Source organism: Gorilla gorilla, chromosome X (assembly GCF_029281585.2).
Source record: "Gorilla gorilla gorilla isolate KB3781 chromosome X, NHGRI_mGorGor1-v2.1_pri, whole genome shotgun sequence".
NCBI classification, from domain to species: Eukaryota; Metazoa; Chordata; class Mammalia; order Primates; family Hominidae; genus Gorilla; species Gorilla gorilla.
Window position 1 is genome coordinate 151,311,547 of NC_073247.2, and position 15,603 is coordinate 151,327,149.

The window sequence follows — 15,603 nt, forward strand, 5'->3', positions numbered from 1 at the left end:
GGAGAGGTTGGGGTAGAATAACGATAAGTATCTAGAAAACTGAGTAAAAAGACCATTGCAAGACAAACAGAAGGGAAGGAAAAGCAGCCCTATTATACCACATGATTCATCTGAGCAAAGAAATTACATAGTCTTAATTTAATACTGTATATCAATCTAACCAAAATTACGATATGACTATAGTGGAGATTTTGAAAGAAAAGAAGTATATTTGCATATGTGGTAGTTGGGTGGGTGGGGGGACGTGAAAGAGAGCTAAATCTTCATCTTCCATAGTATAAAGGATAAAGATAAGCATGTCATTTGGAGCTATGGAGGTAAATACCAAAGGATGTAGCTAAAAGTGCTGAAAGTGTTTGCCTCTGGGAAGTTACAAATGTGTTTGTGTGTGTTGGGGGGGAGGGTGGATTTGCTCTTTAACCCATATATGTATATGCACATGTAACGTACTTAAAGTAGAAAATGAATTTATAATTAAGAAATACCCCAATATCTTCCAGAACGAGTATATCCAATACTTGAATAATTACTGTACCTGGAAAAATGCGCATTCTGAATACTTCCTCCAAATTGTTTCTGATCTGGGCTTATTCTGACAATATTTTGCATACATCTGAAAATCATCCTTCTGTGATAAAAAACAAATTCAAATGTATTACTAATATGTGAATATGACTTTTGCCATCAAGAAAGGCTAAACAAGAGTGTAACCAAGCATCCTAGGAAATGTGGCCTAAAGGGCCAACTGTACTAGCAGCTGGTCAAAAGCCTTTTTTATATTCCAAGAACAGCATGCCCATTGCATCTGGTGGGAGGACACATAATTATCTAAGTAATATCAGAACTTCCACTTGCCAAGCTTGAGGCTTAGATGGAGCCTTCTCTGTCTGAACTATAAAAACCTACTTTTTGCAAAACGATGAACTAATAGACTGCCAAGAAATATATTCTGTTATTAGTCTCTTGATTCCCTAGTGAATGAACTTGTAGCTGACTTCCAAGTTAGAGCCTACAGTCCTAGGTTCATCACTGGGACTTTATCATTGTAGCATAATCCATTTAGGCACTTATGCAATTCTCTTTCCCTGGAATCCTCTTTCTCTGACACTCATGAATGGGCTACCTCCTACTCATTATTTAACATTTATCTCATGAGTTATCTCTTCTGTACGACCATTGTTTATACCCCCATTCTATGTAAGACGCCCCTCTTCTGGATTTTCCCAGGACCATTTGTATATTTCAAATCTAATGCAACTCATCTTCTACACAATTAATAATTTCCCTGTTTTTATACCTAAATAGATTTGGGCTTGGTATCCACATTATCTGGCACAATGCTTGGTGCATAGTAGGTGACCAGTAAATGGTTGTCGAATAAATAAACAATTCATCAATAAACATTTATTAAACCACAACTGGTTGCTAAGAACGCTGCTAACCTAATGAGAGATACAACAATATATAGGATATGGACTCTCGATCTAAGGGCTTTCCATTAAGTTTGGGAGAAAATTCACGTATACATGTAAAGGTGCACAAGCACAGTAAACATAAAATCTCCAATAAGTAGGATAGACATTACATACTATGGAGTCTAAAGGAAGGATAAACTGCTATTGCTTGATGAGGTTGGGAAAGAATTTGGTCATAATTTAAATATGTTTAAAGTTAGAACATCTTAGCCGGACACGGTGGCTCACGCCTGTAATCCCAGCACTTTGGGAGGCTGAGGCGGGCAGATCACGAGGTCAGGAGATCGAGACCATCCTCGCTAACACGGTGAAACCCCATCTCTACCAAAAATACAAAAAATTAGCTGGGCGTGGTGGTGGGCACCTGTAGTCCCAGCTACTCGGGAGGCTGAGGCAGGAGACTGGTGTGAACCCGGGACGTGGAGGTTGCAGTGAGCCGAGATCACACCGCTGAACTCCAGCCTGGGTGACAGAGTGAGACTGTCTCAAAAATAAAAATAAAAAAATAAAAAAATAAAGTTAGAACACGTTGTGCAAGGTTGACACACAGTTCTTTCTTATCCTTATTTTCTTCTCATTTCATAAACACTTTCTGGGAGAAGACATCTATTTTGAAGCTTTCAACAATCACCTCTATTGAATTAACTCTTAAATCAAGACAAAACTGATCTTTCAGGAAGAAGAGAAACTGCATAAGCGGAGAAGCATACACAAAAAATATTCTAAAAGAAAACTAATGGAGGAGAGTATGATCACTAACCTAGAAAGTCAATTGTATTAACCATACTCGGGACACAGAGGAATGGGCCTCCCTAAATGCTTTTGTTGAATGAAAAGAACTGACAGCTCTCTGTTTCTGTGAAGTTCCTGTGATAGATGCCTTGATGGCTGAAAGTCAGACTAGATCCAATTCTAAAACTTTACATGTATTTTAATAAGACAAATAATATAAATAATAAGGGGTTTTTTAGGCAAAAAAAAAAAAAATTAACCAAGCCCCAGATGGTTTTGTTATGATGATCCCAACTCTTACATCTTCATAGTCAGGATGGTCCCTGGATTACTAGGATTATCCAGGAGTCAGTGTTCAAGAGGTGAGCCACTGAAGCATTTGATACCACAGAATGGAATGGGTATTTTTATGCTCTGGATATCCCAGTGCATCCATTTCTGCAGCAAAACTTGGTTTGGTATTAAATACTTGCTGGAGTAATGTATCTTCTCCAAAAACATAAAGACATAAAGTACCTATCTTGTCTCCAAATCTGTTCTTATAAGTGAGTTGCTATTTTGGTGGTGCATATTTATATATATTTAAAAAATAATTTAACTAACCCTTTCCAGGAAACAAGGTCCCACTCTTTCTGGAGCATGAGCACAATTTTCCAGGCTGCTTAAGAAAATGCTGTGAAAATTTCAGAGAAAAAAAATTGCATGATTTTATGTGAAATATAATAAACTGGTAAAGAGAGCACTTTAAATAGTTTTATAAAAAATAAATATTCAATTCAGCAGTTACATACTCATTATGGAATTCATATATTTCTGCCATGTTTCCAAAGAGAATGTCCTTTTTATTTCTCAGGAGAGGTGGCATAAGATCAAACATCTCTGGATTATCCATCTCCGCTCTATAACCCTACCCAAAATAAATACATTCATGCATTTTAAAATAATTACATGCACATTTGGTTGGGCTACTAATGGTGTAGGTACAGCAGAATATTAAGGGATTTGATGGTGAAGTTTTTTGAATTTTATTTCAATTTTAATTCAATTCAAATCTCCTACTTCCCAAAGTTATCCATGACTTTTTTTTTTTTTTTAGAAGGCAGGGCAAGGAAAGGAAGTCAAGTTTTCCAGTCAAATAGGCAGAATAAAGTAATAGCTCTTTGGCCTTCAGAGTAGCTTGTAGTGTAGGAAACAAGATAGAAACCAAGATAAAAACATAGATTACAGGTCATCAGCTTCTCCTTAAATTGGCAATACGTGTTCAGGTTTTTTCAGACCAAATTAATATCATGACATTTTTGTCAAAAGAATATCTTATCCCATTCTCAGTTTTTTACATCATGATCTCTAAATAGCACCCTGGGAATAATTGTAACAATTGGCTGTATCCCTAAGAGAACATTTTCTCTTCTGTAATAAATTCTGAATCAATCATTCCCATTACTGAGGGAGAGCCTGAATGTGCACGTTTAACCGACATGCTGCATCAAACAATAAAAGAAATGCCCACTGCTGCCATATGACAACCAAGGAAGGAGACGGAAGTAGAAGATTGCCCCTAAACACTTTCTAATGAATGTAGCAAGGGATCATTCGGGAAAAGATAGGGCAAATACAATTTGAGTCGCTTACCAACAAAACAGTATACAGTTCTCGAACATAAACTCTCTCAGTCTGTATCAGTTCATTTAGTACGTGGCTAAAATGAAAAGACCATATTTATCAGTTATTTTATTACTGAGATCTATATTGCAATGTTTCAAGTATTATCATCATGAGAAGGTAAAAATAGCTAATGCATAGGAATTATCAATGGTTTTCGTTTTAGCATCAAAATATGAAACTACTCTTATGGTTTCTAGAATAAAAACTATATATATATAGTCTTATGGGTGGTTTTTATACATTGTATTTATATTCATTATATATATAACATATATATATATATATATATCCCGCTTTCTTTCATATGTATATACATATATATGCTCAAGGGTTACTATTAGCTTTAAAGAACTTTATTTCTAACTCACTGAGATTAGGAATAAATTTACTAAAAACTCACAATAACTATTCCTAAATGTCTGAGGTTTTTATTGTTTGGGGGTAGCATAGTTTATGAACTTTAATACCCTTTTTTTCCCTAAAAAATAAGTATTAGCATTTTAGGCACTATTTTTCCCTTTTCCCAGTAATGTTCTGAAATTTTCTAAAGGAGGCAGTAGATTTTTTTACCCTGGTCTCCTCAAGTGTAGGTCATACTTATATTTCCGTAATGTATATAAATATTTTTTTGAGACGGAATCTCACTCTGTCACCCAGGCTTGAGTGCAGTGGGGTAATCTCGGCTCACTGCAACCTCCACCTCCCGGGTTCAAGAGATTCTCCTTCCTCAGCCTCCCTAGTGGCTGGGATTATAGGCGCTCACCACCACACCTGGCTAATTTTTGTATTTTTTGGTAGAGACGGGGTTTCACCATGTTTGTCAGGCTGGTCTCGAACTCCTGACCTCAAGTGATCCGCCCGCCTGGGCCTCCCAACATGCTGGGATTGCAGGCGTGAATAACCACGCCCCACCTGTTTCTGTAATAATTTTGTTTACTGTCTCTGGAAAATAAAGTATATTTTCCTTTCAATGTGATTTCCAATTGACATCATATTTAAAACTCATTTCCCTTGTCCCCAGTATAAGTAACCCATTTGATTTAACTTATACTTTTGGCTTTTTTTCTTTTTCTTTTTGCATATTAAAGCATTTAACATTTGAGAGTCTTACAGTATAAATATGTGTGTGTATATATATATGTATCTCATACATACATATGTATACATACAACTTGCTGCAAAATGCTTGCTAATTACAACTGTAACATAAAATTAAAAAGATGAATATTCTTATGTCTAGAATATTAATATACCATTATAACAATGAACAAAACAATTATTAACATCTATAAAGGGGTGTCAGCCCCCCGCCGGCCAGCCGCCCCGTCCGGGAGGGAGGTGGGGGGGGTCAGCCCCTCGCCTGGCCAGCCGCCCCATCCGGGAGGTGAGGGGCGCCTCTGCCCGGCCGCCCCTACTGGGAAGTGAGGAGCCCCTCTGCCCGGCCAGCCGCCCCGTCCAGGAGGGAGGTGGGGGGGGTCAGCCCCCTGCCCGGCCAGCCGCCCCGTCCGGGAGGTGGGGGGCGCCTCTGCCCGGCCGCCCCTGCTGGGAGGTGGGGAGCCCCTCTGCCCGGCCACCGCCCCGTCTGGGAGGTGTGCCCAGCAGCTCATTGAGAGCGGGCCATGATGACAATGGCGGTTTTGTGGAGTGGAAGGGGGGGAAAGGTGGGGAAAGGATTGAGAGGTCGGATGGTTGCCGCGTCTGTGTGGAGGGAGGTGGACATGGGAGACTTTTCTCTGTACTAAGAAAAAATTCTTCTGCCTTGGGATCCTGTTGATCTGTGACCCTACCCCCAACCCTGTGCTCTCTGAAACATGTGCTGTATCCACTCAGGGTTGAATGGATTAAGGGCAGTGCAAGATGTGCTTTGTTAAACAGATGCTTGAAGGCAGCATGCTCGTTAAGAGTCATCACCACTCCCTAATCTCAAGTACCCAGGGACACAAACACTGCGGAAGGCCGCAGGGTCCTCTGCCTAGGAAAACCAGAGAACTTTGTTCACTTGTTTATCTGCTGACCTTCCCTCCACTATTGTCCTGTAACCCTGCCAAATCCCCATCTCCGAGAAACACCCAAGAATGATCAATAAAAAATAAAAAAATAAATAAAAAATTTTAAAAAAATCTATAAAATAACATTGTATCAATCTGTATAATCATTTGTAATTTTTGATGTACCACTCTATTCATTTTGTATATCGAAATTTGCTGAGAGAATAGATCTTAACTGTTCTCACCACAAAAAAAAAATGGTAACTATGTGAGGTGATAGATGTGTTAACTACCTTGATATGGTAATCATTTCACAATATATACACATATCAAAGCATCACATTGTACACTTTAAATATACATAATTTTGTCAATTATATATCAGTAAAGCTGAAGAATTAATAGATAAGCTAACTACCATGATTTGATCATTATACATCGTACACATGTATCAAAATTTCACACTGTATTCCATAAATATGAACAATGATTATGTGTCAATGAAAAATAATAATAAAACTTTTTTTAAGAATGATAAACAAAAACCTCCATTTTATTTCAGTCTGGGGTAAAAAAAAGAAGATACCAACATTCTGAAAAAGTTTAGTTAATTTTCTTCAAATCACATAAATAGGCTATAGGTTGGCCAGGCCTAAATCCTGGACTTCTGACACCTAAACTAGCGCTCTTTTCATCACACCCGGTAAAACCCCATTTTGTGAACTCAAATTTCTAATCACATTGGCCTTGAACACTGAACCAGACTCCCACAGTTAGATGTGTATGTGAGTTTATATTAATAAATAAAGGATACTTCTTTAAAACATCCAAGCTATTGCCATTGTCCAAACTGGAGGATTGACCAGAACTTCTCTTCTCCTGACAATCATGCACCACTTCAATCTGAAATACAGAAAATAAAAGTTAAATTAGCACCTCTGTAGGTATAATTTTTCTTCAAGGCGATCCAGCTCAAATTAAGTTTATTCTAGGTCCTAACTCTGAAGATAAATTGAAAAATAAAACTATGATTTTTTTCAAAATAACTTTGATACGTACTAGTAAAAAGTGATTTAAGTTGCCTAAGAAAACAGATTTAAGATACTAATTAGAACTTATTTTATGTATTAACTCTTTATTTATTTGGCATTCTTGGAAAATAAGGTTGATTCATAAAAAGTTAATTTTCTAGATAACTAAAGGGTATTCACTGAAGAACCAAACATCTTTTTAACCATAGTGATTTTTGATGGAAACCTTTCTAGAAAATATTATATGCATCCTTTCTTTAATCAAAGACACACGACATAACTGATCCTTTTCGTTTTTTTTTCTAAGATCTGGGGCAAGCTAGAAGATCCTTTTCCTGATGATTCGATGGCATCATCATAAGCTTGAATATGATAAAATCTAATGATGTGCTGCAGGGATACCTGCAGAACTCTATTCTTTCTTGAAATAACTGTAAGCTGTACATCTCTGTCTCTACTCCCTGCCACATGTTAGTCGCTATAAGTTGCCTCCCTAATTCTAATAAATTGCCTTATTTTACAGACTCTAAAGGACTTGGACTGGCCTACTGAGTCAACTGCAAAAGATTTGTGATGATTATTTGTTTTAAGAAGCATTTGAAGTATATTCCTGGTATCCAATCTCAGCTGTATTGGACAGCTGAGCTTGCCAAAAGCCTGACCTCCAAGTAAATGCAACATTTCTTTGTGACAACTAGAACCCAAAATGAAGCACAGTATCTACCAGCTAAATATTTCCCCAAAATGTGACCTACTTATTACAAATGAAAGAAACAAACATGTATTATGACTTTCTATATATTAGGCACCCACAGTCCTAGGTGCTTAACACATATTATATTTAATCCAAACAGCATTTAGCAAGCAATGGCATTCTTTTCCTCATTTTAAATATGGGAAAACTGAGGCTCAGAGAGATTTTACAACATGTAATACTACAGAATTTGGTATTCACCCTGTTTCTTTCTTGAAACCAGAAGTTGTGGCCGTACAGAATAATAACCAGGCTTCGTATATCGGTATAGACCATTCACTAGGCTGCTATTAATTATATTAAAACTTAGAGCATTATCATATGCCACACATGTTCAAAGTGCTTCACAAATATTAGATTATTTTATCTTTAACTCCATGATGAGAGTGTTCTATTTTTATGCCCATTTTATATATGGAAACTGAGTTCCAGAGAACTTACCCAAGTTTATATAGCCAGTAAGTGATGGAACTGGGATTATAAGCCAGGCAGTCTAGTTTTACAATTTGTACCACTATGCTGTACTGCCCCTTAAAAATATGTTCTCATCTTTATTTACCACAAAAAACACACGAAGAAAATGTGGGGTCTTGGGGACTGGGAGCAGTGGCTCATGCCTGTAATCCCAACACTTTGGGAGACCAAGGCGGGAGGATCACCTGAGGCCAGGAGTTTAAGATCAGCCTTGGCAACATAGCAAGACCCTGTCTATCAAAAAAAGTGTTAAAAATATTAGCCTGGCATAATGGCCCATGCCTGTAGTCTAAGATACTCAGGAGCCTGGTGTGGTAGGATTTCTTGAGCCCAAGAGTTTGAGGCTGCAGTGAGCTATGATCGCACCACTGTAGTCCAGCCTAGGCAACAGAGCGAGACCCTGTCTCAAAAAAAAAAAAAGAGAGAGAGAAAAGAAAATGTGGGATGTTGTAGCTATGATGAGTCTACTTCTTTACAGATATCAGATTATCATGGATAACTGAGAAGAACAGAATCTTGTATCTAACAATAAGTAAGTAGATTGGGCACAGTGATGCACACCTGTAGTCCCAGCTACTCAGGAGGCTGAAGTGGAAGGGTGGCATGAGCCCAGGAATTAGAGGCAGCAGTGAGCTATGGTCACCCCTGTGAATGGCCACTGCACTCCAGCCTTGGCAACATAGTGAGACCCTGTCTTTAAAAAACTTAAAAACAACAACAAAAAAGAATGGATATCTTTTTTGAGCTAAGAGTTAGCCTCTGCATGGTCCATTAGGACCTGTCCTGTGTGCTTTCATACTTGTAGGACTGGAATTGCTCATGAAAGAAAGTTTATTCTGCACAAAGGTGCAACACTTATTTACGATTATTGAATTGATGGTGGGTGGTGGTAAAAAGAAGCTGGAACATATATAAGACGTTCTACAGAAATGATTCCAACCTTGAGCCAGGACTTGAGAAACAGCTCATACTGAGAAACTGGCATATCTGGGGATATGCCAGTAATGCAGTGAAACACAATGCAGCAGCAGCTTTTTTTCTTTTAAATAGTCTTTCAAAGACACAATATTTGTCTAGTGAATGAAACATATGATTTAAGGCTCATACCAACTCTGCAACTAAAGCAATAAAGTCAATTTTGAATTAATTAATGATATTTACTTTTAAGTTGCTCTGATTTTGTCTCCAAGTCTTCTTCCCTGGTAGAGAAATGTGAAAGAAGAATTTCAAACCAGAATTAAAGTCAGCACTTTTAATAGAAACACATATATATTTATTAAATAACTTGAGTTAATATTCCAATATGTTTATATTAGTATTTTAAAATCACACTATAGAAGATAATGTTTGGTTGGACTTACTCACATGATTTCAGCTTCTTATTGAGCATGATTTTGCTATGTATTCACCCATTCTCTCATTCATCAAACATTCACTTACTTGCCAAGCATTGAGGTAGGTGTTAGTGCTCATAATTATTTGCAGATTTAGTATTCATTCTGACACAAAAACATTTAATCAAATTGTAGCTCATTGATTAACTCAATCAAAAAGAATTTTGAAAACAATCTAAGTTTAATCTACTAATTAGAGCATCTACACTTGTTTGGCACTTTCTACATATTGAGCACTGTTCGAAGAGCTATGCATATATCTTCTTTTTTAATACTCAAAATCATCGTAAGAGGTAGGTAACAACTTCTATCCCTATCTTCTAGATAAGGAATTAAGGTTAATATCTTGTCCAAGAAGCAGAGGTGGTATTCAAATTCATATAATCTACTCTCAGAATGTTTCTAACCACCATATAAACATTTCCAAAGCATGATAAAATGTTAAACATGTCATCAAAATTCAAAACTTTCATCTTTATTTTTTAAATGTTTAGTTTAAAAAGGGTGAGCCACTGTACTATTAAGCAAGGAATCCAGACATTCCTACAAAGCCGAAGGCATGGTCCAACCAAAGACTAGATTGTTTAGATCCTAATTCTCAGGGCTGCTGAAAAGGCTGTTACTCACACAGGCTGCATGAGACTCCTCTCTCCATGAAAGGAACAAACCTTTTGTCCTTCCCTCCTCAGCAGGAGCCAGTGACAGGCACACTCAGGAAAACGAAGGGCTGCTATGTTCTCTAGACTCCATACTTCACTTTCACTTATTAAAATATATTTTCTATCTAAACTTCAAGTTTATATCATCCTATATGTAAATATATATTAAACTTAGTGGGAATTATACAAAATTAATTTCTCAATGAATACTAATATGCTCCACTTCAAAGAAACCTGTTCTACAGAGATCCAAACTTATTTTCAAAGGTAACTTAAGAGGCAATTATTAGTTTTGCCAATTAATTCTTTGCAAATACATTAAGAGATACAAAATAAATATATGCACAACTTACGAGAAACACATCTTATTCTTCAAAGCAAGGTAGATGTATTCATTTTTAACAATATAAATACATACAAAATGATTGAGCACCTACACCATATGCTAAGCTCTGTGTTTGGGGATACAAAGATGAACTGCACACAGTTTCTGCCCTTACAGAGCTTAGTTTAGCAAGAGAGACAGAAAACAGACAATTCCACTAAAGCCAAGAAGAAATTTGGGGGTACTTGTTATCACACAGCATGAACACCTAAGCAAACAGGGGTGCAGGGAAGGAGGAGATCTGGGGAGGAAAAGCTTACCTGAAGGAAGTGGCCTAGAAATAGGAAATCTGATAGAGGAGTAGAAGCTAACATGTGGGAAAGGGAGAGGAAAGGAAATAGTGTTCCAGAGAGAGAACAGTGTGTGTAATGTCCACAAAGTAAGACACCTAGGAAAGGGAAGAAAAAGTGGGCAGGGTAAGTGGAAGAGACAGAAAGACTGTCACAGTTGCCAAGGCCAGGATGATGTTAGCTCGGATTAGGAAAGTGGCAGTAAGGATAGCAGTGGGGATGAAAAAAAAAAGTGAATGGATTCGAGAGAGATACTTAGTAGGCACAAATCCACAGGATATAGAATTTTTGACCAATTAGAGGTAGGGCATAAGTGAGCAGGGACCAAGGTCCCAGGCTTGGGCAACTGGGGAAATCATAGTGCCATTCACCAAGATGAAGAGTAGAAAGATTGCAGGAGAGATGAGTTAATCTGAGGTATGTTGAGTCTGAGTTGCCTATGGGAAATTCAAAAAGGCAAATTATAAACAGAGGTCCAAAGCTTAGAAGAAAGATCTAGGCTAAAGATCCAGATTTAGGAGCTCAAGTCACATTTTACATTTTATTCCTCGCTGTAAATATCTCCCATTCTCAATAGCTACACTCTATATTCAATGTTAATTCTACAAATATTTATTACATCTTGCTAAGTGCCAGGCCCTGTGCTAGGTGCAGAATTATATTTAATGCAAAAAGAAAAAAAAACTAAAATAAAAGCAAAGAACAAAAAAACAGTTTGACTCATTTTTATGAGAAATTAATACTTATGTTTTGAGTTGACCAAATTTTATATATTTGGCTTAGCAATTAAAAGTCTTAAGAAATTGTTTGGAATGGATTGCTATAATCCCTATTACTAACAGAGCAATTAGGTAAAATGAACAAGGTTTGTAGCATACATAATGTTTTGATTTAATTTACAAAGCATGATGTATAATAGATAAAAACATTTATCCATCCATGTCACTTATTTATTAAGCTGCCTTCATCCTCATAAATACATTAGGCAGTCTCGAACTGAAGCAAATCCAAGCTACTCCTAACAAAAAGTTGGATCATGAAGTATCTTAAACAAAAGAAGGCCTGATTCATTTTAGCATCGCCAATTGTTTTTCTTTGTTCTTTTTGGGGGGTCACTTTATGAAAGACATTGAGTTTAGAAGCATAATCTACATTTTATATAGTCATTTTCCAACATAAGCATAATACAAAGAGAATAATGGATGGTTATTATGAAAAACAGGAAAAAGTTACTTGCAGGTAGAATGCAAGAATGAACTGCTGCTGTTTTTAGATGCCAAACTGGTTTTTCACATCTACACAAACTCAGAAAAATGTATTGGCAAAAGTAATATAATAAAGATGGGTACCTTTTGAAAAAAGTTTACATGCTTGAAAGAAAGAGTATCCAACTCCCACTGCAGAAGGAAATTGTAACGCCATTAAATAAGAATATCAGAAAAAATGAAACAATACAAAACAAAATGTGCTAATGAGTGGCTAATGACTTGCATGGATCTGTAACAGTCTCCTCAAAACTCCGTTCCTCAACCCAAGGTGTACCACTTTAAGAACCTCTAGGAGGAGTTGAGATTTTAGAGGACAATTAAGCAAGCAGCTTTAACCAGAGGAAAGGACTAGTCCAGTTTATCAAGTATTTTTTTATAGTCTTCAATTTTTTTCACCCTATCTTTACAATAACCTGTTGGAGTCAGTAGGTATTATCATCCTTATTGTCCAGGTAAGGAAACTGAGGCTAAAGAGGCTAAGTGAACTGTTCAAGGACACAGAGCCAGTACATGGAGCCAGAAATCTAACCGAGGTCTGTCTTCTGCTCAAGAATATCAACCTATTTCAGTTTTATTCTCATAGCTATCGGGTTTTATCCCCTTACTGTTTTTTATTTTGTTATCTTTACTCTTTTTCCAGTAGTTTTAATATTCCCTGTATCTTTGCTATATCTTTGATATTGTATTTAAGACATTGCTTATAGTTTTATTTGTAAATATATTTATATATTTCATAAGTATTAAACATGTAACTTTCATAATCTTAGCCTAGTTACCTGCTTTCATCACCTTTTGAAAATCTGATCCATGCTAGATATAAGCTATTATTTTTATGCTCATTATCCTTGGCTCAAGCCTTCTCTGAATTCCAAAGCAGTTCTCCTACACTAATGAAGCTTCTGATTCTATTTAGATCAGACAGACCAAATTTACTCCCATCTTCACCCATTCCACTTACTTAGGGCCCTAAAGACCAAATTACTCTCCTCTAAGAAGCCCCAAAGGCAGCTCAAGGGAACCCCTGAGCCATCCATATCCAGAGTAGTTCAACACATTATAAGGACAATTATTATTTCCATAGAACTTAGAAAGAAAATAGGTCTTACATGGATAAAACTAGGAGATTAAAACTAGAAAATGAACTCTGTAATAGTAAATTACCAACAAAATTATTCTATTTAACAGCATTTATTTAGAAAAGGAAATCCATTTTATTATCTAAGCCATTCACTTACTAGAAGCTTATAAGAACCGAGTCATATTTCACCACTATGCAATATATTCATGTAACAAAACTGTATGTACTTGTACTCCCAAATTTATACAAATAAAAAGGAACCAAATCATTGCTTATCTAGAGTAGCAGTAAATATGTGTGTGTGTGTGTGTGTGTGTGTGTGTGTGTACATGCACACATGTGTATACTAGCTTCATATACTTTCCTTCACCTGCTGAAAAAAAATGCAAGTTTGATGCTGGTAAAATTTTCATACTCATTTTCAAGGCTGGAGTACTCAGTACTGAGACGTTCACAATTCCTTGTACTGTACTATATCACTACTATGTTTTAGTACTGTACAATAACCTCAATCTGACTCTTGCCTTGCACAATATAAATATGACCAAAGATGCTAAAGTGAAATTTTCATCTATCAGCATTGAAGAATAAACTCAGTATTTACATCAAGAGTAACAATATGAACAACAGCAAGAAAAAAAGAGACAGAGAAAGTAAGACATTTTACCTTGTTTAGATGAAAAAAATGGTGCCCCAGATGTGACCAAATTTTCAGGTGTGGGTACCACAAATTGGATTGGCCTCACATGCTTATCTGCCAGGTTCCTGAAACCAGCCTGCTGGTTCTCAAATATACTTCGAATGTTTTCAAGCTTGAGTTGTATAGTCTTCATTTGAACCTGCGAGTTGTATAAGAATTATAGGAAATATTTTCTGAAATGAGGTCATTACAAACCCCATTACATTTCTCAGACTCAGATGGTCAAAAAAATAATTTAGAGTTCAAAATATAACTACAAGACATTTAGAAAAATAACAAGACAGATTAATGTATTATGTTCACATGGATATAAAACCAAAATCTCAACCAAAACAACCTGAGGGAAAAAATTACCAAGAAGCAGTCATGAAATTGGTCACTGCATAGAGTGATTTGCCCTTCACTGGTTCATTGGCTGAATCAGATAATGGCTGGGAAAGAAGGCATAGTGCTCTTTCCTGTTTAGCATAAGAAAGCCACCAAGCTATAAAAACAATCAAATGAATCACATCGATATAATATTTTGTTACATTTTACCCTGTAGGACATTCTTGTTACAGTCTTCTATGTTGCAGCAGGCTCCTCAGAGCCACCAATGGATAATACACCTTTGTACCTCTCCTAGATGCTTTGAGGCAGCTAGAGTTAAGCTTGGTTGCTTCCAGAGAATCACTTGGCTATTGCCATGACTGCATTTCTGATTTCCTGGGGCATCCCCTAGGATATCCCGCTAAGCATGGATCTAGATACTGCTCCAATCTTAGAGTCAACTACACATTTTAGCAGCAAATAGCATCACAAATGCTCTTATCTACAATGTGGAAAATCCTTCATGTCATTTCCAAGGGGGCAGTACTGAACTAACCTATAGCTGTCCACCCTGTTAACACCAACTTCTGCCTGCTCCTCCTTCTCCAAGAAGACCCAAATCCTATCTTTATGCTTTCATTCTCAAACTGAGTAGGAAAGCAACATCATCCACAGAGCATCTGCTGATGGTCACTGCAGCACAAAGGAAAGATGTCTGGGGTAAAGTGCTCTTGACATGGACCCAACATTCTATTATAGAAGAGCTTTGGGCCTTTCTCCAGTGATGCACAACAAAATATGTGTGAGAACACCTAGCACATAAAAGAGTTTTAAAATAATGGATTTGGAGCTCAAAAAGGAAATTATTCTTCATTATATAGCAAACATATGCCTTTGAATTATTTGATGCTTGACAGTGGCACTACTATCACCCCTAAGAGGACAATGTAAGTGCAATTTGACATAAAGTTAGCTGTGAGGTAGTAAAACTCCTCCTACCCACAGTACTGCAATTATAATTTTCTTTAAATATTTATTTGAAAATAAAAAAGCCTCTACCTTAAGCTCAGGAGATAATATTACATCAAATTCATACTGCAGTGTTTCAGGTTCATAATTTATAAAGGGTAGAGCCATTTCAAGAAAATTTTCAATGTCTTGGAGAGCTTTCTGAGCATCTTCTTTAGACTGAAACTTATCTATTTCCTGATTAGCTAGAAGACATTCCCCTTCATCACAGCATTGACGAGCCTGGTAAGAAAATCAAGAAGAAAAAAAAACATGAATTAATAAAGAGAAAACATATTTGTCCAATAAGTGAGTGGTTCTCAGCCTCTGGCTTCTGTGAGTCAGAAATGCTTTCAGAGCTGTTAAAAAAAAAAAAGATATCTGGGTTCTGCC

The 15,603-nt window shown here is 36.7% G+C and overlaps 1 protein-coding gene across 8 annotated transcripts in view; it reads right to left on the minus strand.

Moving 5' to 3' along the window:
* MCF2 (MCF.2 cell line derived transforming sequence) overlaps positions 1-15,603 on the minus strand; it is a 129,999-nt gene that overhangs the window by 20,509 nt on the left and 93,887 nt on the right. For 4 of the 8 annotated variants that reach the window (XM_055377036.2, XM_055377039.2, XM_019018800.4 and 1 more), the window contains 9 exons: positions 15,262-15,453; positions 13,861-14,032; positions 12,197-12,244; positions 9,281-9,318; positions 6,675-6,763; positions 3,840-3,906; positions 2,999-3,114; positions 2,811-2,880; positions 536-628 (listed from right to left, as the gene is read on the minus strand). In XM_055377036.2, the coding sequence (XP_055233011.2) occupies positions 536-628; positions 2,811-2,880; positions 2,999-3,114; positions 3,840-3,906; positions 6,675-6,763; positions 9,281-9,318; positions 12,197-12,244; positions 13,861-14,032; positions 15,262-15,453 (885 nt within the window). The remainder of the gene's footprint in view (positions 1-535; positions 629-2,810; positions 2,881-2,998; positions 3,115-3,839; positions 3,907-6,674; positions 6,764-9,280; positions 9,319-12,196; positions 12,245-13,860; positions 14,033-15,261; positions 15,454-15,603) is intronic. The other 4 variants (XM_063703054.1, XM_055377040.2, XM_055377042.2 and 1 more) reach the window with 1 other exon arrangement.